The sequence below is a fragment of the Wyeomyia smithii genome, chromosome 2 (assembly GCF_029784165.1).
Source record: "Wyeomyia smithii strain HCP4-BCI-WySm-NY-G18 chromosome 2, ASM2978416v1, whole genome shotgun sequence".
Classification (NCBI taxonomy): domain Eukaryota; kingdom Metazoa; phylum Arthropoda; class Insecta; order Diptera; family Culicidae; genus Wyeomyia; species Wyeomyia smithii.
Genome location: NC_073695.1, coordinates 98,437,881 through 98,463,788, shown reverse-complemented (window position 1 = coordinate 98,463,788; position 25,908 = coordinate 98,437,881). Strand labels below are relative to the sequence as shown.

Sequence of the window (25,908 nt, the reverse complement as noted above, 5' to 3'; positions counted from 1 at the left end):
ATATATGTTGCCATAAGACGTAATTCTACGTCAAAAAGTTAACTACGCAATGGAAAAAGATCAATATGAAAGTCGAACAAATAGAAGTATTCCGTTAAAAAAGTAAATCGGAAATCGGAGTTATCGGAGTCGGAGTTAAATATGGGTGACAAAATAGCGTTAAAATAGTGATAAGACTACACTATTCATCATAGAATTTGTAACTACAATAACAAAGAGAACAGGATTAAGCGTCATCACTGGAAAAAGGTACCGTGTTATTCTCCCCACTTTGTTTTTTGAGCTAGGCGGAATCGCTGTCTTATGATGGCAAACATTTCCTTTTTTCTCATTGAATTTCGTTGGCGTCACTTTTCCTCATTTTGGCAAAATAAATGTCAAAAAGGACAATGTTGGCGAAAATTTGGAGATTTTTTTGAATGAAACGACCTTAACATTTTACGCGAATCCACGAGCCACTCTCGAGTGACTCTCTTTTTCATATCAGTTTTGTTGAGGGAAACCTGTTCAAATTTAAAGAATCCTCCATTGCACAATGGCCCAGAAACCAAATTTAGGGGGAAATTTGGGTCTAGAGGTCTATAGCAATGTTTCAGAGAAAAACTTTCTTCTACAAAGTTGTTACATATGATAAAGCGCTTAATTATCAAAAATTAGGGTGACCAAAATTTTCGATGCAATCAAGTATCTAACTTTTTTATCTTTGTAGATAGAGGAAAAACTTGTTCTACAATGATATAGGTACAAAAAATTTAAGTTACTTTGTAAAAAAAGTTTTTCTCTATCTTTGAAAACAACCGATTTATATTGAAAAAACACATTTTGCGCTCTAACTTCTTAATTTCAAGTTTCACCTCAAAACTGTCTTTGAACGACCTTTAGAGCTTTTTAAGAGAAACAATCTGCAATGCTGATATTGTAAATATCTCAATTATACTCCAAGTTATTAATGGTTTTTATAAATAAACATGCGTTTTTCATTTGTTTGTCATTCTTTATGGGGCAAATATAAAAAATATCTCTTGGTCTCATTTTGAAGGGCATGCTTGACTCTATAAATGGAGGAATTTTAAAAAATATGTTATTTTTAAAATTTGAGTAAATACAATTTAAAAACATGACAAATATTTCAATAGTTTTATATATTACGCATATAAAAGCACTCAGATTTATTTTTCGGGTATTTTTTCTCATAACTAGAAATAATTACCTTTGATTTGATCCAAAAAGATTGAAAATCGATCGACTGGTTCAAAAGATATGATTTTTTTTGAAATGAATACATCGAACACAGTCGTTTTTTATGGTCACCCTATTTCGAAGTTGGTCACGCAAAGTGCTTCGATTGTACGCAAAATCGCAGGGATGAATCTATGTTGGAAATAATCAAACCCGTATTTTTTCGTTGGGTTATTAGAGGGACTAGCTCCGAAATAGGGTGACCATAAAAAACGGCTATATTCGATGTATTTTATTTCAAAAAAAACTTTTGAACCAGTTGATCGATTTTCGATCTTTTTGAATCAAATTAAAGGTGATTACTTCTAGTTGTAAGAAAAATTATTCTTTTTTTTATGAAGTTACTCAAAATTTTTGTGGCTATAACATTGTAGAACAAGTTTTTCTTCTATCTACAAAGATAAAAAAATTGGATACTTGATTGCATCGAAAATTTTGGTCACCCTAATTTTCAATAATTTTTCAATAAGTGCTTCATCATATGTAACAACTTTGTAGAAGAAAGTTTTTCTCTGAAACATTGCTATAGACCTCTAGACCCAAATTTCCCCCTAAATTTGGTTTCTGGACCATTGTGCGTTGGCGTAACTACGGGGGGCTAGTGGGGCCTATAGCCCCCTTTAGGATTTCTGTAGCCCTTTCTAAAATTGATCATACCATTACTAATTTTGCTTCTCAAAATTGTAGGTACAGTTGCACAGTACAATTACTCAGAACATCAAACCTGATCAAAATTATTCTTAAATATTTTTGGACTGGAAACGTATCATGGGTCGAAAACATAGTATAATAAATAGTTGTGACTAAAAGTTTCATGGAATAACCGAGTGATTTGTTACTTTTCTGATTATGTATTTCCCTGGCAATATCGAGGCTATTTCTAAGTCTTTTAAGTTTACAGATTGATTAATCTAATCTTCTTTGACAATCCCCATAGTTGGTTTGATGAGAAATTACTACGTTGCACTTGATTGTTTTGAAAATAAGTGAACGGTACGGAAGCATCGAATGCAACAACAGAAAGCTAAAATTTCAAAGATTTCAACCAGCTGTAACAAAGGTAAACAATACTTCTGGATGCTCATGAAGCTCATGAAAGATTCAGTAGGCATCACACTTCAAAATGAGACTATGCAGAACATGGTTAATAAACTTTTGCTTTTTGACTTCTGATCAGGTTTTTATTTGATTTACTCCTATGAGTTGGCACAAAAGGACTAGGAATTCCTAAATAATAATGATTTCTTTCATCGACCACACCAAAATAGTTGTGAATCTACTTCAACTAGACAGCAATTTAATAAAAATAATGACGTCATTGGATGCGCATTTACTCCTCACCTCTCTATCTCTTCCTCTGGCTTCATTGACGAGCGTTTTGAATTCATCAACAATTAGTTGTTAAAATCCAAAAGCGATCATTTTCCCGAATCGTTTGAAATTTGGTTCTTCTGATTGCAATTAAATGGAATCGCCGATTCCGGTAAGTGACTTCAACTATGCACTTCTTGTATGAACGAAAAAAAAACTATGCACACAAATCAAATGTTTCCCAAAAATAAAAAATAATTAGCACACTAGAACAGATATTCGGTAATTTTTTCGTCGCCTTCTTCCAGCTAGTGCTGCAGTGCCGAAATCAGATTCCACGAGAAACACAAATACCGTTTTTGCATAAAAAATTAATCAAATTACCGAACTCATCAATTCAGTGTTCCCTAACTAGCATAATTTGGCAGTTCTCGCACAATTTACAAAAATAGCAGCAATCACACGACAGCAAAACAAATAACTGTACAATAAAATCAAAGGTAAACTTGTTTATGGCCTAACAATAAATTCTAAAGGATTTAATGGAAGGGGAAACTGATCTTTCCACGGTTGCGTGTTTCTGCAAACAGCATAAAGTTTTTCGAAAGCCTTCACCAATACAAGTACAAAGACACAAGAAGATACTAAATCCTGTATTTTTTCATTGCTGCATTTTTTGTTAACCAAAGCATCGGAAAAAGTATGACTATACGCTTCACAAACATTGCGTTAAAGCTAAGACACATTCCTTATCCAGGTTTCGAATTAAATAAAAAAAAATGCGCCTAATTCGCACAATTTGGATGTGATTACATCCAAAAACATCCAACTTTTGTAACAATTCATCCAATCGAACAATCAAGCTTCCTCCTCATTCAGTTGTGAGCATATAGTCTTCGAACAATTAGTGACACAATAATTCCTTGCATTCCTGTGAAGAAAACTTTCTATCTGTCAAAAGCTTGTGAACACTCTACATTTTAAAAACTATTACTTTCTGTAGAATAAAATATTTATTCAGAGTTAACGGTTTCTCACCATCTGTTGGAACTATTTTCAAACAAACTTTAATATTTGATAAGTCCGACAAAAGCTCTCGAAAATTCCGGTTGACCAGCAAGCAATCGGTGTAAAATACTCCGAGTTAAAAAGGTATAATTTACTTCATTTTACGCAACGTTCTTCAGATGCACGCAGCTGTACGACATGCGACACAGTATTAGCCGAACTCGAGCACATAGACGATGACACCGATTCGTTCGGTGTTGATTTTGTGAAAATCAACGACAAACGACTAGCGAAACAGTATGGCATCACGAAATTCCCCGCCCTCACCTACTTCAGGTAACGTCAGGTGAAATACGCCACCAGCTTCGAAAATTCTTCTTCCTAAATTCTGAACAATCGTGTTCTATTACTCTCTCGACAGGGAAAAAGAACCCATCATCTACGAAGGGGACCTGATGGATGAGGCCGGCGTGCTTGATTTCCTCACTTCCCTCGAAGCAATGGATCTGCCGGATCGGATCGAGGAGGTCAACTCCAAGATTCTGTCGAAAATCATCGAGGACTCCGACTACGTAGCCGTTCTCTTCTGTAAGTTTTTTCGTAATAATATTTTTTGAGATACATAAAATAAACTACTCAGAATGAACCGGAATTGAGAGTACAAAATTTCTTATTATACATATTTTTTATATTGACTACACCTAACTATGAGTATATTAGATTAGTAAAACTAACCTTCACAAGCCACCATTTTCTCAAATTTGTGATAACGTGTACAAAAACAAATCTCACATTGCTCATTTCAGCACCGTCACAATATTCTTGAATTATGATTTATTATTTATTCTCTCTTTTCTTTCTCTAACTTGCAAAATATGCTTCTGCACACAATTCACTGTGTGTGTTAAATGCAATTATGAATGTTGATAACGAATGCAAAATGCCCCCCAAACCGCGTAGGCACAAATCACGAAAATTGTCCACCCGGAAACAACAGTAAGTGTACAACTTTTGCACCAGCTACCAAGCGGAAAATGCATTGATCCCAAACCCCTTCTATCAACATAGGAAATGTGAACTATTATGTTTTCTGTTCTGTGTTTATTGTCCGTTTTTTATTTCTCAATTATGTTCTACCTTTCATGTGTTTCCGTTACGTTCGAAACCGTAGACTGTAAAATTACTCGGCAGTTAATTACTTTCTCCTGGATCGTAGAAAAAACAAACGAGACTCTTCCCTTTGCCAAATAATTTCTTGTAATAATTTTCGTCCTTACACAAACAAAACTCTTTGCGTATCGCTAATGTTTACTGGTAATAGAAATCAAAATCTTTCCTTCCATCTCTAATTGCAGAAATTTTTATGTTATTTGTTTCGTGGTTAGTAATAATCAACAGGTTCTGAGCCCACCCGACTTTTTGGGTTAATTTCAATGAAATTTTCATATTTAGAATAGCTGAATTTCAATCAGATGTGTTAAAAATAACTTTGAACCATAACGTAACAAAAACTTTGAAAAGTTATTAATCCTCCGAAACAGTTTGAAATTATTTCTTCGAAATGCAGTAATTATAGTAGTTAAAAAACGATGAGCATAACTAGCTTCTATCCACGAAAGAATAACATATCGTGTTCACTGCTTCCGACAATCCAAATGTCTGTCCTTTTAACGCTTACGGTTTGTATCACCCCAAGTTGCACATACTCGTAACAAGCCAACTTGCGAACATGATTCTCAAATTCACACGTCGACTTCTAAAAAGCCATTAACACAGCAGAAGTCTCCAGAAAGGTCTATCCTTGATCTCAAAATGACTCCAAAAGATGCAAAAATTCTATTTCTGAAAGACATCGTCTAACCTACGCGGATCAACAAATGAAGCCAAAGTATGTATGACATAGGGTGGGTGGAATTCCTGAACGCGAACTACAAACTCAAAACAAAAAGTATCATGTTTATACAGCACTAAAAATGATGAAATATATTATTTCAATTCACATTAACTAACAAACCGTGAAGGTGAGTAGCGTTTCCTAGATCCATGCACACTTTCGCACAGATAATTTGGTCAACCTATTGGATCTGCCCTAGGTAATTCGCGCTTTCACCCACGTTAGGCAAATCCAACTCGTGCATTCACAAACTAGCAGACGTGTCGAGAAAAAACTATTAACCTTCGCCAACAGTCCACCGCGATCACTCCGAGACCAACCGTGAAAATCGGATGTAACATTGAAAATGGAACATTGAGACATCAACGCCAGCGGCCACAACGAGCGTCAAATGATACTGAGAACTGCGGGGTTGTGAATTTACGATGTTAGCATGCGTAGTCCACCCACCTTCTTTGCAAGAGGACATGACTGCCAGGAGGGTGTAATATTTCGATGGGTACTTTACATTTCGAATAGAAACCTATAATACTTGTTGGTTTCATAGTTGAGCGCTTAAAACATTTTCTGCAAATTTGGATAGTTAGTTGTGGCTTTGAAATACTTAGTCCATAATTATAAGTTCAGTTCAGTATTTGAACGATGTTTTTAAGAAAAAGTTCAGTGAAAATTTTCCGATTCACTGAATGATAATTTACTACAGAAATTTTTATTGCACTTTTTTTCGCTTTTGTCTACCAGTGTAATATTCGGTTTGGTTACGATTAATAAATATGATAGTTCTCTGCAAGGAATCGTGAGTGGGGCATGAGCAGCGATGGAAAAAAATCACCTCTAGCGATTTTGAATACATATAAAGGAAGCCTAAGATGCGTTGACATCGTCGTCAGTATGCGAATAACAAAGTATCGGTGTTGGTTCACTCTCTTTGCTTTCCTTTTTACGATATATTGCTTGTCGTTAACGTACACCACAACATATGGTTCTCAATTTGCACAACTCGGTATATGAAGTTATTCGTCTCTGTTACACAGAGCGATCAGATCTTGTTACGTTATTCGCGTTGACTGTGTTGCTGATATTTGTTTGGTTTCTGCGTGCGAAAAAGAGAGAAGGAACTATTTTTACTTTTGTCATCACGCACATTTTTACAATTACATACGAGAGTTCACGTAGGTGCGAACAGCCTTCGAAATCTCTTTCAACGCGAATAAACCGAATTACCCATGAATAAGATTTTTTGTCAGAAAAAGAAAGAAAATGACAATGTATGCTCTCCTACTCTCGCTCAAGTCAACCGTTGCCGAAGTAGTCCCTTCCCCCACACTTTCCTTCTCACCGCACCACACCTCTGCTGCTGCTCAGGCGACATATTCTTTTGCTGCTATTCTTTGTTCCCCTAACGACCGGCATATGGAGAGACATACGCAACGAGCGAATCGCTTCTCAGAGCAGATGTAGTCTAGTCATGTGTTTATTTTCTCCCAGAAACCTCCGCACCATATCATCATTTCATTATATGTTGAGAGGATTCAAGTTTAGTCGCGGTCTGTAACACTTCATGATGTGTACAAGTGGAGATTAAACGATGATTGCATCATATTAGTTTCGTTTCCATCACTGGGCATGAGATTAGTTTGAAGAATGATATTGATTATCGATATGACTCTTGAAAGAATAAATCCTTCTTATACTAATAAAACTGCCAAAGGGAATTATGGTCCTTCCTAAGAAATTAAAACTGACGATATTGGCAAAAGGAACGAGGTTAGGTCGCATTACCGATAACCTCTATTAGAATTGAACTGGTCAACTGGAAAAACGTTTGTGAATTGTCTCCAGCGAATTTAATTAGCGGTAATGACAGGAGAGAAGAAGACTCGGTATAATAGAGCAGTAAATATGAAACGAAAGGTTAGAAACTCACACTTGTACCTAAAATACAAATACAAAATGATAAGTATGGAGAGCGAAGCATAGAAAACACTGGGGCAATGGGCACAAAGGATCAAATGTTTCTGGTCACAGTGATGAGTCTATACAAAGAAAACAAAAATTAAGGTTAAATATGGTACCCAAACGAGCGGAAATTCAACTTATTTTTCCTGACTTATTGTTGCGACCGGCCACGTTGGCTAATTGTGATAATGTGTTGGCTGTAGTTACCTCTCCTAGCTGGTCTCTAGGTACGATGCTGGCCTAACAAGCATGTTGTTTTCATTCCAAAAAATTAGAAAAAAGTAAGGTCAAATTGTCCCATCTTGAAACAAATCGCATATTAGTTCCACCAAATGTTTTTCCTGAGAATGGCCATATTTTTAGCTTCAATCCATATAAAACATATTTGGTGTTGTTTTTTAAATATTTCAATGTTGAAAACTCATCAGTTAATCAGTGAATTATCGTTTCGAAGAAATTTCACATAAAAATTAATTAGTGAACACTGAAAGTGCAACTTTTTCTGGTAGTTCATTCCAGAAAGGTTTCATGCTTCGTCAACCAAAAGAATAATAGTCTCGTTCGATACTCCTTTCGGTGAAATGTGAATTCTCTGTAAATGATCTGCTCGCTTCAAATGATCATTCAAATTGTTAGAACTAAGAGGAAACATTTTTAGTTGCTTAGCTGTAAACAGCTTACATCTCTTAGCTGCTTAGCAGTAAACAGCTTGCATCTCTTATCATCGCCGTCATCTTCCGTCAAGTCGCTGCTGTAGTGAAATTGAAAACTTCCCTTTCTCAATAACATTTTTCCAATCTGATAAATGTAAAGTATTGTGTCATGATCGAACAATTTAGACTAGGTACATAGATTTTCATGTCACATGTTAATCATTAATATCACATGAAATCATAAACAATATCTGCCTACATAGTTTACATAGTTCAATGCTATTCCGATCGTGATACAAAACAGGCCTTGTAATTCTCCAAATAATTCCAACTTCAGAGCAAATATTTCGCACAAGAAGTGTTTCTACATGAAATTAAAATGTTCTATTAGCATTTTACTGAAAAATATACTGTATTTTTCAAATATTTAATTCAATCATAACTGCTTGAAAACAAGACATGACAGCAATCGTAAGGATGAATTGTGCTCAAAAATAGATCATTTTCTAAAACATTCTTACTAATAGTATTACTTAAAAATTGTTGTATTAAAAAAAATTGTACTTAAAAAGGTTGACGTATAACTACATAAGGTTGTTTGTTATATTACTTGTATTGAATATGTTTGCAAAATAGGAGCTGAAGTGCTACCGAAGGAGTTGAAGTGCTACCGCTATATATCACTGAACAGTAATGGAACGCAAATTTCATATCGGATATAATGTTGATTGCATTTGTGTGTTATTCCGATAGAGGGGACTGAGGCATTTTTCTGACAACACAGTTGAAAGCTGTTTTCACACTGAAAATTTGACAACCCATATATTTTGAATCCCAAAACGTTTGTGCGTTGTCAAAATACGGCAACTTTTTATTAGAGGAAGTGCCGGCTCATGTATCCACTACTGATGCTGCCCGCTACCGCACAAAGGCAACTTTTATTAAAAAAGTGCCGTTGCATCAGCTGGCCCTGCCATTGTCGATGCTGATACTCGCTGTAACTGTTATTGCTATCCGTTGCCGTTTCTATCCGCTGCAATGATGCTGCTGCTAAGTAAGAACTGTTGTAGTCGCTGTCTAGAACTAATATGAGCAGTTTATAGGTCAAACAGCACATTCCGAATTACTAGGTCTACAATTTTGTCCACCGTGCTTGGGGAAGCAATCATATTACGACCAATCAGAGCAATCGAAATCTGATTTTGAACAAGAATTTACCATTTTCAATAGTATAGTTGTTTGCCATATTGAAGCCTGACAATTTTTAAAGTTTGATTATGTGACTTAATTTTTATGCAGATATGAAGTGTTGCATATTACTGAAGGAGAAGAAAATTCAGTATTTCAGAAGTCATATTTGTAACTATTTCATCATTCAAAACAAAGTGTAATTAATTCGAGAGAAAATATTAACTCTTCAATTGGGCATTTAATTTATCCTGAAAAGGACAATTTGCTGTTTAATTCAATATCGGATAAGATGCTGATCTCATCTTTACGTTATCACTGACAGTGCTAATAAGATATTCCAAAATGAGTCAACTTTTCATTGAAGGAAGTGGCCGGCTTATGTATTTACTAGTGTTGCTGCCCATTGCCGCACAAAGGCAGCATTTTACTTAAGGAAGTGTCGCTGCATTAGCTGGCCCTACCACTATCGTACCTTATACCCGCTGCAACTGTTGCTATCCGTTTCACAGCTGCTGCTTCGATCCGCTGCCATTGCGGCTGATACTGCTAAATGAGGACTGCTATTGTCGCTGTATAGAACTAATATGAGCAGTTTCGGCTGAAACAGGCTCTTATATAGGCCTTATAGAATATTCCAAATTACTAGGTCTATAATTCTATCGACCGTGCTCGAGAAAGCAATCATATTACGACCAATCAGATGTCGAATTTTGCGAATTGGCTCGACAATTTTCAATAGTACAATACTTCGAATAATAAAATTACAATTTTCTGCATTTGGGAAGGTCTTTAGAAGATTTTCTAATCTTTTGCAGCAAGAACGAAGGAAATCCATCGAAAACTAACCGATTTATTAGCGTTTGAAATTGGACATATTTTTCACTTTATCCGCCGAGTATGTAGCCGAACTTCCTGAGAGACGTAGTTCTACGTCAAAAATCTCAGGGCTCATCCACATACCACGTGGACAGATTTTTAACGATTTTGACTCCCCCCCCCCTTTCTCCCTCCGAGGACAACTGCCCATATAAATTCTAAAAAATTGTATTGCTGGAAGTATACCGTTAATGGTGATGCTGTCGGAGGGAAAACTAAAAAATGTGTCTATGTTTGGTGCTGGGTTGTTTGTGGGAACGGCCCTTATAGTCATAATATCAGAAGGAATGCGTTCATTGTACGATGAAAGCAATCTTGAAGTTAAATACGTGGGCACCTTCCTAACACCGGACAATAAACACAGCGCTGATGAGCATTTATCCACAATTGGGCTCTCGCTAGTGCTGGGCTTTGTCTTCATGCTGCGGGTCGATCAGATGTCATCGCGACGCAAGGAAGGATGATGCGTAAATTAACAGTCACAATCTGGTAAACTACAGCTCCCGCACAAATGTTAACAGAATTGTAGCTTTTTTCCACGAAGCAATGCGGAAGATACGAAAATAATATAAAATATTAATAATTAGGTAACTTGATATGATATAAACATTTTAACGATTTTTCTTACGTTGTTTTCAAATTTTAATTTCCGAAATTCTTATTGTTTTCTTTTGCGTAGGAACGTCAAACTAACGAAACCGAGTAACAGTTACTCAATTTGACTAAATCATGCTAAATTTGAAATGAGCAAGTAGTACTCAGTTTTTGACATTTATCCATGCTACTCAAAAGTGAGTAACTCATGGTTACTCTGTTGAGGGTAGATCCACTTTTAACGAAATTGAGTCAAAATTTACTCAATTTAGAGTAAAAACGGCAGAGCGTTCATGAAATTGCCGAAATCGATTTTTTTTTCAAACCAAATGCCTTAGAAATTCAGGAAACTTCGAGATCTTAAACTGTGGGGTGTTTTCTTAAATAAGTTTTGGCAGAGTCTTTCAACTCAAAAATTTTATGACTCTTAGGAAGTCCACTTTTTGACGTGGGACTACGTCTAACCGCACTATATTGAGATACATTCCGCGAAAACTACAACCAAGATGTAACGTCGGAATGAAAGATTTCAAACGGTTTTACTGATGTAACCACATGATGGATCACAATAATCAATATGTCGTTGGATTGATAAAATGATGGACAATTTTGTGATTCTTCAATTTTCATTATCACTTCATTGTTAAACAGTGAAAATTGAATAAAAGTTTCAAGGTCGAATTTTCACCAACAATGTACCAATCATATGCGAGCACGCCTGGCACAGACTTCATGAATAACACCAACTGCCTGCTGTGATATCCTGTTAAGCAGTGGCAAAGAAAAAATTGACATAATCTCCCCGTCCCAATAGGTCGACTAATGTTAGCTTCCAAGAGCTTAGACTATTTTGATGTCTTGAAAGTGGAGCTTTTTCGGAAAGTTCGTTACCACCTCCACTATCAGACAGTATTACGTTCTGCTGTTAATAAATATGTTAATGTTAATAAAACTGATGTCTTGAAGGAGAATATGATGGTACAGGCAACAGTACCGCACCAAGCAATGTATGAACAGAGCGCTGGTTACTCGTCGTCTATCAGTGCAGAAAAACTCGATATTCATTTTTGGTTAGTCAAGCCAAGTGAAACTACATTGCCGCTGTTGATGCACAGTGGGGCGTGGAACACAATCGAATTTCCGGTTGATTTGTCTTCTTCTTCTTGTTTCGTATAGCAGCAAATATCAGAATTCAATATGATTTCTCGGGTGCCGCAAAATACACTGCGCCGCCGGGGACAACAAAATGCGTTGTTTATTTTTGAACTACATATACACTCTGCTTTTTTCAGATTTATTTAAATAACTAATTATAGGGTATTTAAAAGACAATAGAGAACAAAAATGCTCCGTACAGATCTTTAAATAGGTAAATAAACGAGCTGTACTGATGATTATATTTTACTAGCTAAATTAATTTAGTCCAATATGACAATACTAGTTGCATCCCGCAGTGGCGGTATAGGTATATTAGTATTTGTATTTTTCAATTGAAATTTTTTTTGAATTAGCATTTGCAAGAAAATATTACTTTCCATAACCTTACTTGTAATTGAACAACGCTATGCAAACATTAATTGCTGAGGCTAATGTTGTGCATCACTCTAGCCCAGTTTATTTTCGAAGATAACAGACATATAACTTTCAAATATGGTATCTTCGTTGTTCTTTGGTATCTTGAAACTGATCAATTTTTTTCTGATTGATTCTGTATACTGATAAATACTACTGATCTTGAGCTTAAATTGGTTAAAATAAATCAAGAGTAAAACGAGCTCGAACCAAACATAGCTTCAAAAGAAAAATATAAAATTATTGTAGTCCTACGTCAACTGTGCGGTCGTGTCTTGGATACCACCCTCCTACTCTTTCAAAGACAGCAACAGATTTTGTTAATTCGTGCATTTCTAAGACAGTTAGCATCAATTTGGTGGTGAGGATAATGGATGAGTGTTTTCCTGCTATCATTAGCGATACCGCTCACCGCGCAAAGCACGTGCTGTTGGAAGAAACCGTTGCGTAGTTCAGTTAGTGGTCAATTGAAGAACAACATTCGAATTGTTGTTTATCGCATGACGTAAACAGCAGGGTACCAATGGAAATTGACTTTTCAAATTAAACGTTTCGTCACCTCAAAAGAGGCCCTATGCAAAATTACAGTGCAGCAGCCTCTTTCCCAGGTTTATTCGATGCAACCTTCCATTGCACAGTCTAAAACAGTATATTTTTCCAACATTCCTTCATAGGAATAAAGTACTGATACTAGACACCTTGTTTCCCGTGAAAGAAACAACGAAGGCGCATGACAGTGGAATAAACTTATTTAATTTAAAAAAATAATGATAAAATTTTCATTTCATGATAACTGTAGGTGACAGGGACAAAGCGAAGAAATAAAAAGCTAGAAAAGGACAGGGTTGAAAATCCGGAAAAGGAATTGTTTTTCACCGGGGTTCTAGTAAATTAGGTTTAAGTTTAGTTTGTTTGATAAAATCAATCTAGCAAGCAAACTTGATTCCGGACGTTTGTTATTTTTTCCGCACGAACGGAAACTTCTGTATTAGAAGTCTCTGCAAAGGTCTAAAAGATTAGCTTTGGCTTTGCAATCGGACTTCCGAAAGTTGTTCTCAAAGCGATTAAAGTTTCACTGTTTTGGCCGTTGAAAAAAAAAGTATGAAATTTCCGATATCGAGCTGAAATTTGCATGAGGGCTTTTTTCGAGAAGATAAAACTTTCAAGCCCTTTTTTAAAGAAAAGAAATACTTTCGGGAACACGTGCGGTCTAAGTTCAACTTTTTTAGTATTGTAGTTGAAGATATTGGTAATATCGATTATTTTATGTTGAATATCTTAGAAATACAGGAAACGTCAAGACCTGAAGTATATTAAAAAATCAACTTTCTAGGGCTTAACAATTTTTGAGCTGGAAAATTCTGTGCATTTGTTCATTAAACTGGAGTTTTGCATGGGGCTTTGTTAGAGAAAACAAAACATTCAAACCATCTTAATAAAGTACTCAAATCGATTTATACTGCCGCCCTTACGGTCATATTATCGGATTACCTCAAAACCATAAGAAATAGCATGTTGTAAACAGAAAATCACACTACGTCGAAATAGAATTAGTTCCGGGATTCGGAGAGATTAACCTACACACAATAACTCTAATACCTAATTCTTGAGCGCCTTGATATCACCATAGATGGGTTAAATTACAGATTTCTCACACAATGCTTCAACGTCATTAAATGTTCCCAGACTGCAGCGTGGGATCTAAAAAAAAAACAAATATTTTTTGATTGTTTGTGCTTAGACAATTACTTTTTTCCTCCCTCAAATATTGGGCCACAATATTCACATGAAGATGCTCGTAAATGAGAAATGAAAAACAACCGAGTTCGACTGTTTGTTATTTCGAAAATCGATAAAAAAAACAGTAGCTGGTAATGAAATATCCAGTTAGATGTTGCCTCACACTTGTACCAAACTCAATAAAGCCGAAATGTGTAAAACGAAACCACTTCGTAGAAGAAGGAAACAACGGCCAGTGGCGGTCCGGCCGCGTCGAAGTTATTCCGTGTTCAACGGTTATATCTATTTATATGCGCTGCGGCAGGCGGCAAAATTTTCTTTTTTTTAGACAGCCAATATTTTCCTTCGCCCATTATTCGGGTTACTACAGTCCGGCAGCTTGTGCTGTGAGCTCAGTAGCCAACGCGGTACAATTAATATACAAGAATACTTATAGAATTCTAAAACCGCACTAAGCAACAGACACATTCACAACATCCTTCACATACGGACGAGGAAATCGTGCAGCTCGCCGTAAAAAGATGCAGGGCACCATAAATTTCACCGTTTAAGAATAAACATATACTTTGTATGAAACCAAGACAACCTGTTTGCTGTGAGTTCAAATCACGCACAACCACGCAGTTCGACGCACGACATTCTTTAGCTACTAATACTATGCCGACAATGCGATTAACTAATCAACTAACAAGTTTGCACACCGCGCAAATTATATCACATTAGGATGGTTATTTATAGTAACCATCGGCAATGGCACATATACATCAAGAAACTTGCCTTCGAGCTCAGTCTATGTATTCAACACCCATCAACTACAGAGGTGCAATGCAGCTGTAGACATACCAAGGACGCTCCGCGACTGCCAACCTCTGGTACATAAGTACTCCTTGCTCTCCCGAATGCTGCCGTATGCACCCTGCTTGTGTGTCTATGTTCAATATTCTGCTTACCTTAGTTGTATGCCAGTTGATCTAGTCCCAACTGATCTCACCTCTAGAAACCTAACCAAAAGAGACCCACTCCAATTGAAACCAGCGAGATTTCGCTTGAATTTTTATTTTTCTACACAGAACTAGCCAAATAACCTTAAAATCTTCTCCCAGACAAGCCTGAATGTAAAAAATGCATTAAGGCACTGCAAGAGCTCGAAAACATCGACGATGAAGCCGACGAACTAGACATTGGCTTTGTGAAGATCCACGATGAGGATCTTGCTGAAGAATACAATTTGGGACAACTTCCGAAGCTGGTATACTACCGACATCAGACCCCCATCGTTTACGAGCGTAAGTTCCTCAGAAACACTTCGCATGCCCCACAAAAGGCTTATGAATTTTCACTCATACCCACAGATGAACTTCAAAGAGAAGAAGATGTCCTGGAATGGCTCATCGAAAACAAGGCCACCGGCGACGATGACGATGTTATCGAGGAAGTCAACGCCAAAACACTGAAGACTTTGGTAGCCAACATTGACAATCTTGTCGTATTATTCTGTAAGCGTCTCATGGGGCACTGTATAATTATCAGTAATGAAAAATCGATACTTTCCAGACGACGAAGGGGACGAAGAGTCGGAAAAGGTACTGCACGAGTTGGAAAACATCGATGACGACTGCGCCAAGCACGGGATCCAATTCGTTCGGATCGATGATGCAAAGGTGTCCAAGGAGTACGGTATCGATGACGTAAGTGTACCTGAAACATGTTCTGTACTTTAGTGTTTGTTAAAAATAGTACCAGTTTTACCACCTTACTAGTAGCCCGACAGATTTATTTATAGTTAAACTGAATTCGGTGACGGGCGTCAACAGACCGTCACACATGCGTACAAGTGGTCTCAGTTACAGCTTGCATTCGGATGCAGGCCGTTAAAGCGTACATTTGAGTGCATTCCGATAGCGTTGCGGCTAGTGGCAGCTTCGGCTCCGGCCGTAGCTGCCCATTGTTGGGTCGCTCCGAAATTGCACATTCAATAATTCAAGTAATTCAAAGCAAAAATCGGCCAGTGCAAAGTTGTGTGCTATTAATATTGTCGTGAAAACAATTGCTTACGCATGAGTATCATCGTTCAACATTTTAGATCCCGGCTATTGTCTATTTTGAGAAGGAGATTCCAAACGTCTACGACGATGACCTCAGTGACGAAGAGGAAATCCTGCAATGGTTGTTGTCTCAGCTGGAGAAGGACGAGATCGAGGATGTTACCGACGAAATGCTGGATAAACTAATCAAAGAGGGCAAGTCGGTTGCGGTCCTATTCTGTGAGCTAATATTCCTACAGTGTATTACATAAGACAGTTGATATGATGTTTCGATTCTCGCAGATGATAACAACGACAAAAAATCGGAGAAAATCCTCAATGAGCTGGAAAACATCGACGATGAGTGCGACCAGTTGGGAATTAACTTCGTCAAGATGGACGACCTCGATGAGGCTAAGGACTACGGTGTGACGAAATTCCCTAAGCTGGTCTATTTCGAGCAAGGAATTCCAACAGTGTTCGAGGGTGATATGGAAGACGAGGAAGAAGTGCTAGAATGGCTCGAGCGCCAAACAAGTTCTGATGAGATTGAAGATGTCACCGATGAGATGCTGGATATGATTATTGATAAAATGACCCACGTCGCGGTACTGTTCTACGACAAAGATTCCAAGACATCGCAGAAGGTGCTGGCAGAACTGGAAAACATTGATGACGAATGTGATCAAAATGATATAGCATTCGTGAAGATTGACGACGATAATGAAGCTAAGGAGTGGGGCATTGAAGAACTGCCAACTATGGTAAGAACAATGAGGTTAAACTGCAATAAAAATTTAAATAAACTTGTTTTATATTTCTTAGATCCTTTTTGAACGCGGCATTCCACATATATACGAAGGAGATCTGATGAAGGAAGAGGAACTGTTGGGCTGGCTCGTACATCAAAAGAGGCATTCGGAAATCCCAGAGATCACAGATGAGATGAAGGATAAACTGATGCGTACCTATGATCACGTTGCAATTATCTTCTGTAAGTTTCTTATTAATGATAGAAAAACTTTAATTACTATCTGATGAATGATTTATTCGCAGACGACAAAGATGATAAGCAGGATATTCGTGTGTTGAACGAGCTGGAAAATATCGACGACGAGCTAGAGAAAGAGGAGATCGTCATCGCTCGCTTGGACAATGCCGAGGAAGCCCGCGAGTATGGTCTGGATCATCTACCCGCGCTGGTGTACTTTGAGAATGAAATCCCTGCCATCTACGAGGGTGACTTGATGAATGAAGAGGAGGTGCTCGAGTGGCTTAAGTTGCAGAAGTACTCCGCCACCATTGAAGAGGTGACGGATGAGATTCTGCAAGACCTAATCGAAGATCATGAGTACGTGTGCGTTTACTTCAGCGGTGCCTGTGAAGAGGGCGAAAAGTGCGACAAAATCCTTGACGACCTGGAGAATATCGACGATGAGCTAGATGAAGCCGGTATCATATTCGTAACCACTGAAGATACACGTAAGTTGGTTTTGACTGAAAAAGTCGACTGAAACTAATGTTCTCATTTGATCGATAGTGACCGCCAAAAAGTACAACGTCAAAACACTGCCAGCTCTTGTATTTTTCCGAAATAAAGATCCACTGATTTATTCCGGTGATCTGAACGATGAGGATGAAGTTCTAGCGTGGTTAACCGATGAAGAAACTTTGGAAATTCCCGGAAAAATTGAAGAAGTTAACATTAAAATGCTAGAGAAGATTTTGTCAGAGAACGATCACATCGTTGTCTTCTTCTGTAAAGATTTTGTTATCAATTCATATCGAAATAGCAATGATCATGTTCGTTTTTTATTTTTTAGACCAAGACGAAGACAAGAAATCGTTGAAAATTATCAACGAGTTAGAGAACATCGACGATGAATGTGAAGAGAAGGATATAGACTTTGTCAAGACATCTGATGATGACATTGATAAGGAGTACGATTTGGAAACACTGCCAGCCCTAGTATTCTATCGCCACAAATTCCGCACAATTTACACTGGAGATCTGATGAACGAAGAAGAAATCCTCGAATGGGTTCTGCAGCAGTATGGATCGAAACCTGAGGTGATCGAATCGGTTGACCGAAAAACTCTGCAGGTACTCGTCAACGAGGTCGAACATCTAGCTGTCCTGTTCTGTAAGTATTGCTGAATAACTACGTGAGGTAGACACATTTCAATAATAAAAATTCAAAACTTTTGCTGCAGATGATGACGATTGTGAAACGTGCCCAAAGATTTTGGAAAAACTAGAAACCATTGACGATGACACGGATAAGCACAATATCCAGTTTGTGAAAGCCAACGATGAAAAACTCGCCCACGAAATTGGCATATTTTCTTTCCCTGCTCTGGTTTACTATGAAACTGGTGTCCCGATTATGTATGATGGTAAGAATTTTGATTTGAAAGTTTCCTGTTTCCAAATCCCACAATCACAGCCCTGTGGAATGGCGAACGTTAAAATAACCTTAATGTGTGTATTTCTCTTTACTTTTACCCCAATTTAGGTAATCTCAAAAATGAAAAGCGCATCTTGCAGTGGCTAATTGATCACAAAAGTAAGAACCTTTGATGTAACTAGTAGTTAACTATATCCTAAAAGTTAATCAAAATGTTTTGATTCCATATCCGCATTATTTTGATCCATAAAATTATTTGAGCCCAGTGCATTCCAGATTCTCATCTCGAAACCAATCAAGCAGTGTAAACCCTTGTCGAATCGGAATATCATTTTCATTGCCACAGCTTTGAACACGTCACTGACTTTTGTGTTAAACATTGCCTTGTAAACCGGAAATCGTTCTGATCCTACTTCACACACATTCCTTCCCAGATTTATATTCGTACAACCAAAGCTTCAAATGCCTTTTCTCTGTCTATTCCATACATTATATATGACATCATTCCGTTACCCCTCTCAACCTCTGACCCTATGAAAAACAACCAAAAACTTCCTCAGAAAGGTATGATATCAAATTAAAGTACAGCGACGGTCAAAAGAAAGAGCGAAAGCTGGTAGTTTTCTCTGATCCAGAAGAAGAAGCGCGAATAGCGCTCGAACTAGCGGAGTTGCGAGCACGGTCAGGCGTGCCAGAAAAATCCATCCTAAAGCCTCCGCCAGGCACCCCTGCCAGTATACTGTACAATCCTAAACCATTAGGTAACCAACAGCATGTTAAGATCTTTAGTTGCCTGTCATTTTGTCTGTCTCTTCTACGGTTAATGCATAGTTGAAAATGTCTAGTTGCACTTGGCCTTTATTACATTACCAACAATCGGACTAAGCGCAGCACACATTAAAATAAAATAAGAACCCCCCTAACAAGAAGGTCCATGTCCATCTTATCGCTTCCAAATTGGTCATTGAATTATGTTAGCTCAAGTGTCTTCACTATTTCTGATCGCCTAGTTGATCGTGTCGAATGCCACTCTCTTCTGTAGTCTGCTGGCTTTTTACCATTATTGTTTCCTCAGTAGCTAACATGTTCTTCAAAACGTAAATCGGCTCCAATATGACCTGTAGAATAGATACCTAGAAAAGTTGAGCACATTGCACGAATGCTTGACAAACGCCTTGATTGGTCTTCGTTGCTCTACACTTGGTGTACAGTGAATGCGGAACTGTAATCTTAGCTTCTTGCTATCATTAAAAAACACTCGTTCACGTTTTGCAGATACTAAGTTACCGAAGTCTTCCAAATCAAAACAAAAAGAAGCCCCTGCGTACGTAGACAGAGACGATCGTATCGACAAGCGCCGTCCTCGTGAAAAAAAATTGAAACCAATTCCCAAGTTACAAACTGCCACCAATGTCATGACCACATCCACCATGTCTGTATCATCATCCAAAAAGACCAAAAATAAAAGTCAAGAAAAACCCAAACCGTTATTCAGACCACTGCCTAAACCAGGGGATACAAAACCTCCACCCGCTCCCGTATCCGTACCGGCAAAAACCAGTTCCGGCATAAGGAAATCCGATGACGAAGGTACCGTTACTCTGACACAAACAACAATACGTTCGCAAGCGTTCACCGTCATAATATAAACTGTTCGTGTAAATATTGCAACCTAACCTTGATTAATCATAGCACTGCTCTATGTAATTTTTTTTTTGTAAGCTGCTCTCTCCAGTTTTCGCTTAACTCAATATTTCTTAATCAATTTCCGCATGAACCGATAGAAAGCAAACGTTTAAAAGTAAGCCAACCGAATGATTGTTATGTTTTGCTGAACTGACAGAAGAAAATCTCGTTGGATTGGTTTATATTGCAAATACGCCTTTCTGACGGTTCACGCTAAAAAATCTATGCCACACTGTAAATAAACAATCTTTATCGAACGATGAATGGTGAAAAAATCTACAAATAGGGTTGAAACTCTTTGGATTTTTTTTTTCAAAGTGCAGTTTTGAAAAATCAGTTTGTTTCTTCCCCTTCCAATTTTCCACATTTTTTAAAGGCGGGGGTCCTAAATACTATCACAAAAGTACCATCTTAAATTCCGCAAAGTATTTCAGGGATCCATTAATGAAAAAAGGTGTAGTTTAACGCTTGACGAAGGTTGGGTTTCAGCTACGACATATTCGCTAGGCAAATTTTCAGATCTATTCGGATTTTGTGGCAATTTTGTACAGTAAACAATACAACTATTTTTTTTTGCCTTGGCTTCTATATATGATCTATGGATTTCGATGCAAAAACGAAATTCCCTGAGTATAGACCTATTTTACATTAAGGGGCAACAATGGTGTCATTTTAAATTTTTAAAAATCAAAAATTTTCAGTGTGTTTTCGACGCCATTTTGTTTTAAAGCCAAATATCAAAATTCTAAGAGTTTGTCCACATAATAGCTTTTTCTTACTCATCTTTTAAAAATAACTTGCTTGACTTTACCTTACTTTGTTGGCTAACGGACCGTTCACCGGGCCGAACGAATTAGAGATGTCCATCTTCTTCTGTTTTGAGCAGCCGTTCTCCAGTCTCCTCGCACACCAGCAGATCGTGTATCTTCTTCCACTGTGTGCGAGGCCAACCACGGAGTCGACGGCCTTTTCATGGTTCTCTACTGAAGATAGTTTTGGCGGCTCTCTCGTCAGGCATTCTGGCTACATGCTCAGCCCACTGAAGCCTGCCCCACTGTTCAACCTTCACTATATCAGCATGTTTGTATACCTGGTACAACTCATGGTCCATGCGTCTGCGCCACACAAAACGTTCCCCATTTACTTCCACTTCAGCACCAACACCACGGGAACTCCCACACTGCATGCCAGCTACCAAGTACTTTGTTTTGGTAGAGTTAAAGACAAATCTCAATCTCGCTGCTTCCCTCTTAAAAGCCACGACGGCCCTACGGTCGATACCGATGACATCAATATCGTTCGCAAAATCAAGGAGCATGAGAGATTTCGTGATGCTAGTACCGTTTCTTTGCACGTTTGCTCTTCGTACTGCACCATCAAAGGCGATGTTGAACGGTATTCCTGCTCTGCTCATCCGGCTCCTCACCGTTCAATAGCCCCCGAAAATGCTCCTTCCACCTGGCTGCAACCGTCGGTTTATCAAAAAGCAGGTCGCCGTCCTTGTCATTACACATGACCGGCACAGAGAAATTCCTGCTTCTGACTCTGTCGACTGTTCTATAGAAGCTCCGCACGTCGTTTCTAGCAAAGCTGTCCTCTGCTCTAGCGAGCACATGCTCCTCGTCCTCGCGCTTCTTCCGACGGTGGACTCTTTTTTCGGCAGCTCTGACAGGGAGTCAGTATCTCTCTCTGTTCTGACGCGTAGCCGCTCTCTGGCACGTTGAATCAAGCCAGCCGTTACGCTGTCTTCCACACGTCGTACCTACCACCTCTATCGCAGTCGTTTCGATGGCACCATGGATACTGCTCCACAACCCATTTATGTCTTCCTCATGCTGTTCTGCGATCCATTGATCCAGCTCTCTGGCGTATTCTGCTACCACACCAACAGCTTCCAACCGCTGATTGTTAAACCGCGTCGTCCTCTCTGTGCGTGATTTCCGAATATTTAAACGTGGGAAATAGGAGCCATATGTTCCATTCCTCTGGCCGCGACAGAGTTTATCAAACTTAGGCCGTTTTCATTGGTTGACCAGCGGAGGCTATGTCTTCCAATGACCGGACGGAAGAATTCCTGCCTCCCAACCTGTGCGTTTGCGTCTCCGATGGCGACTTTTACGTCGTGTTTTGGGCACTCGTCATAGATTCGTTCAAGCTTGTCATAGAGCTCATCTTTGACTTAATCGGATTTGTCGTTAGTCGACGCTTGTCGGTGCTTAGTTGTTGATTACACTGTAGCTGAAGAATTTACCCTTGATTCTTAACACACATATACGGTTATCTACCGTTCTCCGCCGGATGACTCTTGTTTCCTGATTCCCCAGCACTACAAAACCGACACCCCATTCCGCTACTTGGGCACCACTGTAGTAGATGTGGTACTTCAAGGAAGTGCATGCAATAGGGTCTACTGCACGGAATCGCTGCGATTTCGACTCCCTGTCGCTGTGGTTCTTGAACAAGCAAGCCAGCTCACGCCGGTTCATTGAGAAATCAGACGTTCCAAGTACCCAATTTCCAATCGCTAACATTAATCTTTTTCCGTGTTCGTAGCCTAAGTCGTTGCCGATTGATCCGTTCCGTATGCAAGCCAGCTCACGCCGGTTCATTGAGAAATCAGACGTTCCAAGTACCCAATTTCCAATCGTTAACATTAATCTTTTTCCGCGTTCGTAGCCTAAGTCTTTGCCGATTGATCCGTTTCGTATTTCTGATTTTATTGTTCGTGGTTGAAAAAATAGTAGGAGGGTGGTATCCAAGACACGACCGCACTGTTGACGTAGGACTACAATAATTTTATATTTTTATTTTGAAGCTATGTTTGGTTCGAGCTCGTTTTACTCTTGATTTATTCTAACCAATTTAAGCTCAAGATCAGCAGTATTTATCAGTATACAGAATCAATCAGAAAAACATTGATCAGTTTCAAGATACCAAAGACCAACGAAGATACCATATTTGAAAGTTATATGTCTGTTATCTTCGAAAATAAACTGGGCTAGAGTGATGCACAACATTAGCCTCAGCAATTAATGTTTGCATAGCGTTGTTCAATTACAAGTAAGGTTATGGAAAGTAATATTTTCTTGCAAATGCTAATTCAAAAAAATTTTCAATTGAAAAATACAAATACTAATATACCTATACCGCCACTGCGGGATGCAACTAGTATTGTCATATTGGACTAAATTAATTCAGCTAGTAAAATATAATCATCAGTACAGCTCGTTTATTTACCTATTTAAAGATCTGTACGGAGCATTTTTGTTCTCTATTGTCTTTTAAATACCCTATAATTAGTTATTTAAATAAATCTGAAAAAAGCAGAGTGTATATGTAGTTCAAAAATAAACAACGCATTTTGTTGTCCCCGGCGGCGCAGTGTATTTTGCGGCACCTGAGAAATCATATTGAATTCTGATATTTGCTGCTATACGAAACAAGAAGAAGAAGACAAATCAACCGGAAATTCGATTGTGTTCCACGCCCCACTGTGCATCAACAGCGGCAATGTAGTTTCACTTGGCTTGACTAACCAAAAATGAATATCGAGTTTTTCTGCACTGATAGACGACGAGTAACCAGCGCTCTGTTCATACATTGCTTGGTGCGGTACTGTTGCCTGTACCATCATATTCTCCTTCAAGACATCAGTCTTATTAACATAACAATATTTATTAACAGCAGAACGTAATACTGTCTGATAGTGGACGTGGTAACGAACTTTCCGAAAAAGCTCCACTTTCAAGACATCAAAATAGTCTAAGCTCTTGGAAGCTAACATTAGTCGACCTATTGGGACGGGGAGATTCTGTCAATTTTTTCTTTGCCACTGCTTAACAGGATATCACAGCAGGCAGTTGGTGTTATTCATGAAGTCTGTGCCAGGCGTGCTCGCATATGATTGGTACATTGTTGGTGAAAATTCGACCTTGAAACTTTTATTCAATTTTCACTGTTTAACAATGAAGTGATAATGAAAATTGAAGAATCACAAAATTGTCCATCATTTTATCAATCCAACGACATATTGATTATTGTGATCCATCATGTGGTTACATCAGTAAAACCGTTTGAAATCTTTCATTCCGACGTTAAATCTTGGTTGTAGTTTTCGCGGAATGTATCTCAATATAGTGCGGTTAGACGTAGTCCCACGTCAAAAAAAGCTTTCGGTATGCTACCTTACCATGATCGCGTCGCGACATCTACATCCTGCTGATGGAACTGCCATCTTAGGTGTAGCTGGCGGGATACAGCATTCCATAATTCAGCCGCCTGCTACGGGTCAGACGCTGTTGTATGCCGCCCCTAATATGGGGACACAGCCGCATACGACCCCTTCCCAGTCAGTATACGATTATAGTTTCCACCGGGTTGGTTACCCGATAAGGTTACTCGTATCCCGATCGGCATTCGTGGAGGTTGGGATAAGAGTTACTGGACAGAGGTGAATGACCACATTAGGGCCTCAAGTTACGCGTGTCCAACCATTTGCCAACCCTTTTAAAAAAATAGACAGATCTGAAATCGGACAAAAACTGACTTCAAATTGGTGGTTCTACGGAAACAGTTCTGGCATGGTTTTAATATATTTCAAAGAGCAACATAACTTGATTACCTCATTTAAATATTAGCAGATCCATTCTCTACATACTTGATATTATTTTGATGTTTTCAACTGCCTCCAAGGTCCGATTTAAGGTCTGTTTTTATTGAAAAATGAGTAAGAAAATGCTATTATATTGACAAACTTTCAGAATTTTGATATTTGGCTTAAAAACAAAATGGCGTAAGAAATATTTTAAAATCAATTCGATTTCTTGAAAACTCTAAATGGCGCCATTGCTGCCTCTTGAGGTGAAACGGTGTTGAAACCACAAATGGTCGACTTCGAGCCATTACTTTATATTTTCAGAAACGCAAGACTCGGTAATAGTTATTGCGTCACCTGTAAAAACGCTATTTTTGTTTGCTGCGGTGAACAATAAACAATATCGCACGCTTAGCCTGGGGGCTAATAGCGGTCTCGGTCAACTAGATTAGTTGAGAGAATTCGTTATTGATATTGTTTTTTTTTTTGGCACATTTTGCATGTCTAGGATAAGTACAACGATACACCGTGCCCCAGTGCTGAGTCGAGAAAATTTCCAGCTTGAAAAGATCCTCGACTCGATCAGGAATCGAACCCGATATCACAACCGTGTGAGAGAGCTAGCCGACCGACATCGCTAACCACAGAGCCACGGTGAAGCAAACATAAAATAGCGTTTCCACAGAGAACGCATGAACTATTTTCGAATTTTGTGCGTTCAAAAATTCGAAGTAGGGGCTGGAAATCAGCCATTTTTGGCATCAACACTGTTTCACCTTAAGGTGAAATAAGTCCAAACTCGGGGAAATTTGGTTTTGCATCAAAATACATAAAAAGTAAATTTTTGTTGCACTGTGTTAACGATGTGGTTTAACTTCATCCAATTTTCGCGCGTACTCTCAGTTACGGTACTCTTGGGTAAGCTGAAGCACTACCTGTATTCTCCATTTCGATCAAAAACAATCTGATTAGAATTACTGTTATGAATTCTGCTCGAGCTGTCTTTCAGGTTGCTCTTGATGGAAATATTGAGTATGACTAAATTCTGAATTTGATTTTGCGATGAGAACTCAACTTTTGGTTTGGTTTTGACAGCAACGGTGAGCTTTTTGACAACTGTAAAGTCAGAAGTCCCTGAAACTGTGGTTCAGATCCGCCA

General features: G+C 38.4%; 1 protein-coding gene across 6 annotated transcripts in view; it reads left to right on the top strand.

Annotated features, from left to right (window-relative positions):
* Positions 1-25,908, top strand: part of LOC129719507 (uncharacterized) — a 74,293-nt gene that overhangs the window by 31,052 nt on the left and 17,333 nt on the right. For 4 of the 6 annotated variants that reach the window (XM_055670900.1, XM_055670899.1, XM_055670897.1 and 1 more), the window contains exons 2-14: positions 3,738-3,894; positions 3,980-4,146; positions 4,519-4,554; positions 15,141-15,323; positions 15,390-15,533; positions 15,592-15,725; positions 16,121-16,301; positions 16,365-16,825; positions 16,887-17,055; positions 17,118-17,543; positions 17,602-17,820; positions 17,885-18,205; positions 18,276-18,458. In XM_055670900.1, the coding sequence (XP_055526875.1) occupies positions 3,738-3,894; positions 3,980-4,146; positions 4,519-4,554; positions 15,141-15,323; positions 15,390-15,533; positions 15,592-15,725; positions 16,121-16,301; positions 16,365-16,825; positions 16,887-17,055; positions 17,118-17,543; positions 17,602-17,820; positions 17,885-18,205; positions 18,276-18,458 (2,781 nt within the window). The remainder of the gene's footprint in view (positions 1-3,737; positions 3,895-3,979; positions 4,147-4,518; positions 4,555-15,140; positions 15,324-15,389; positions 15,534-15,591; positions 15,726-16,120; positions 16,302-16,364; positions 16,826-16,886; positions 17,056-17,117; positions 17,544-17,601; positions 17,821-17,884; positions 18,206-18,275; positions 18,459-25,908) is intronic. The other 2 variants (XM_055670898.1, XM_055670901.1) reach the window with 1 other exon arrangement.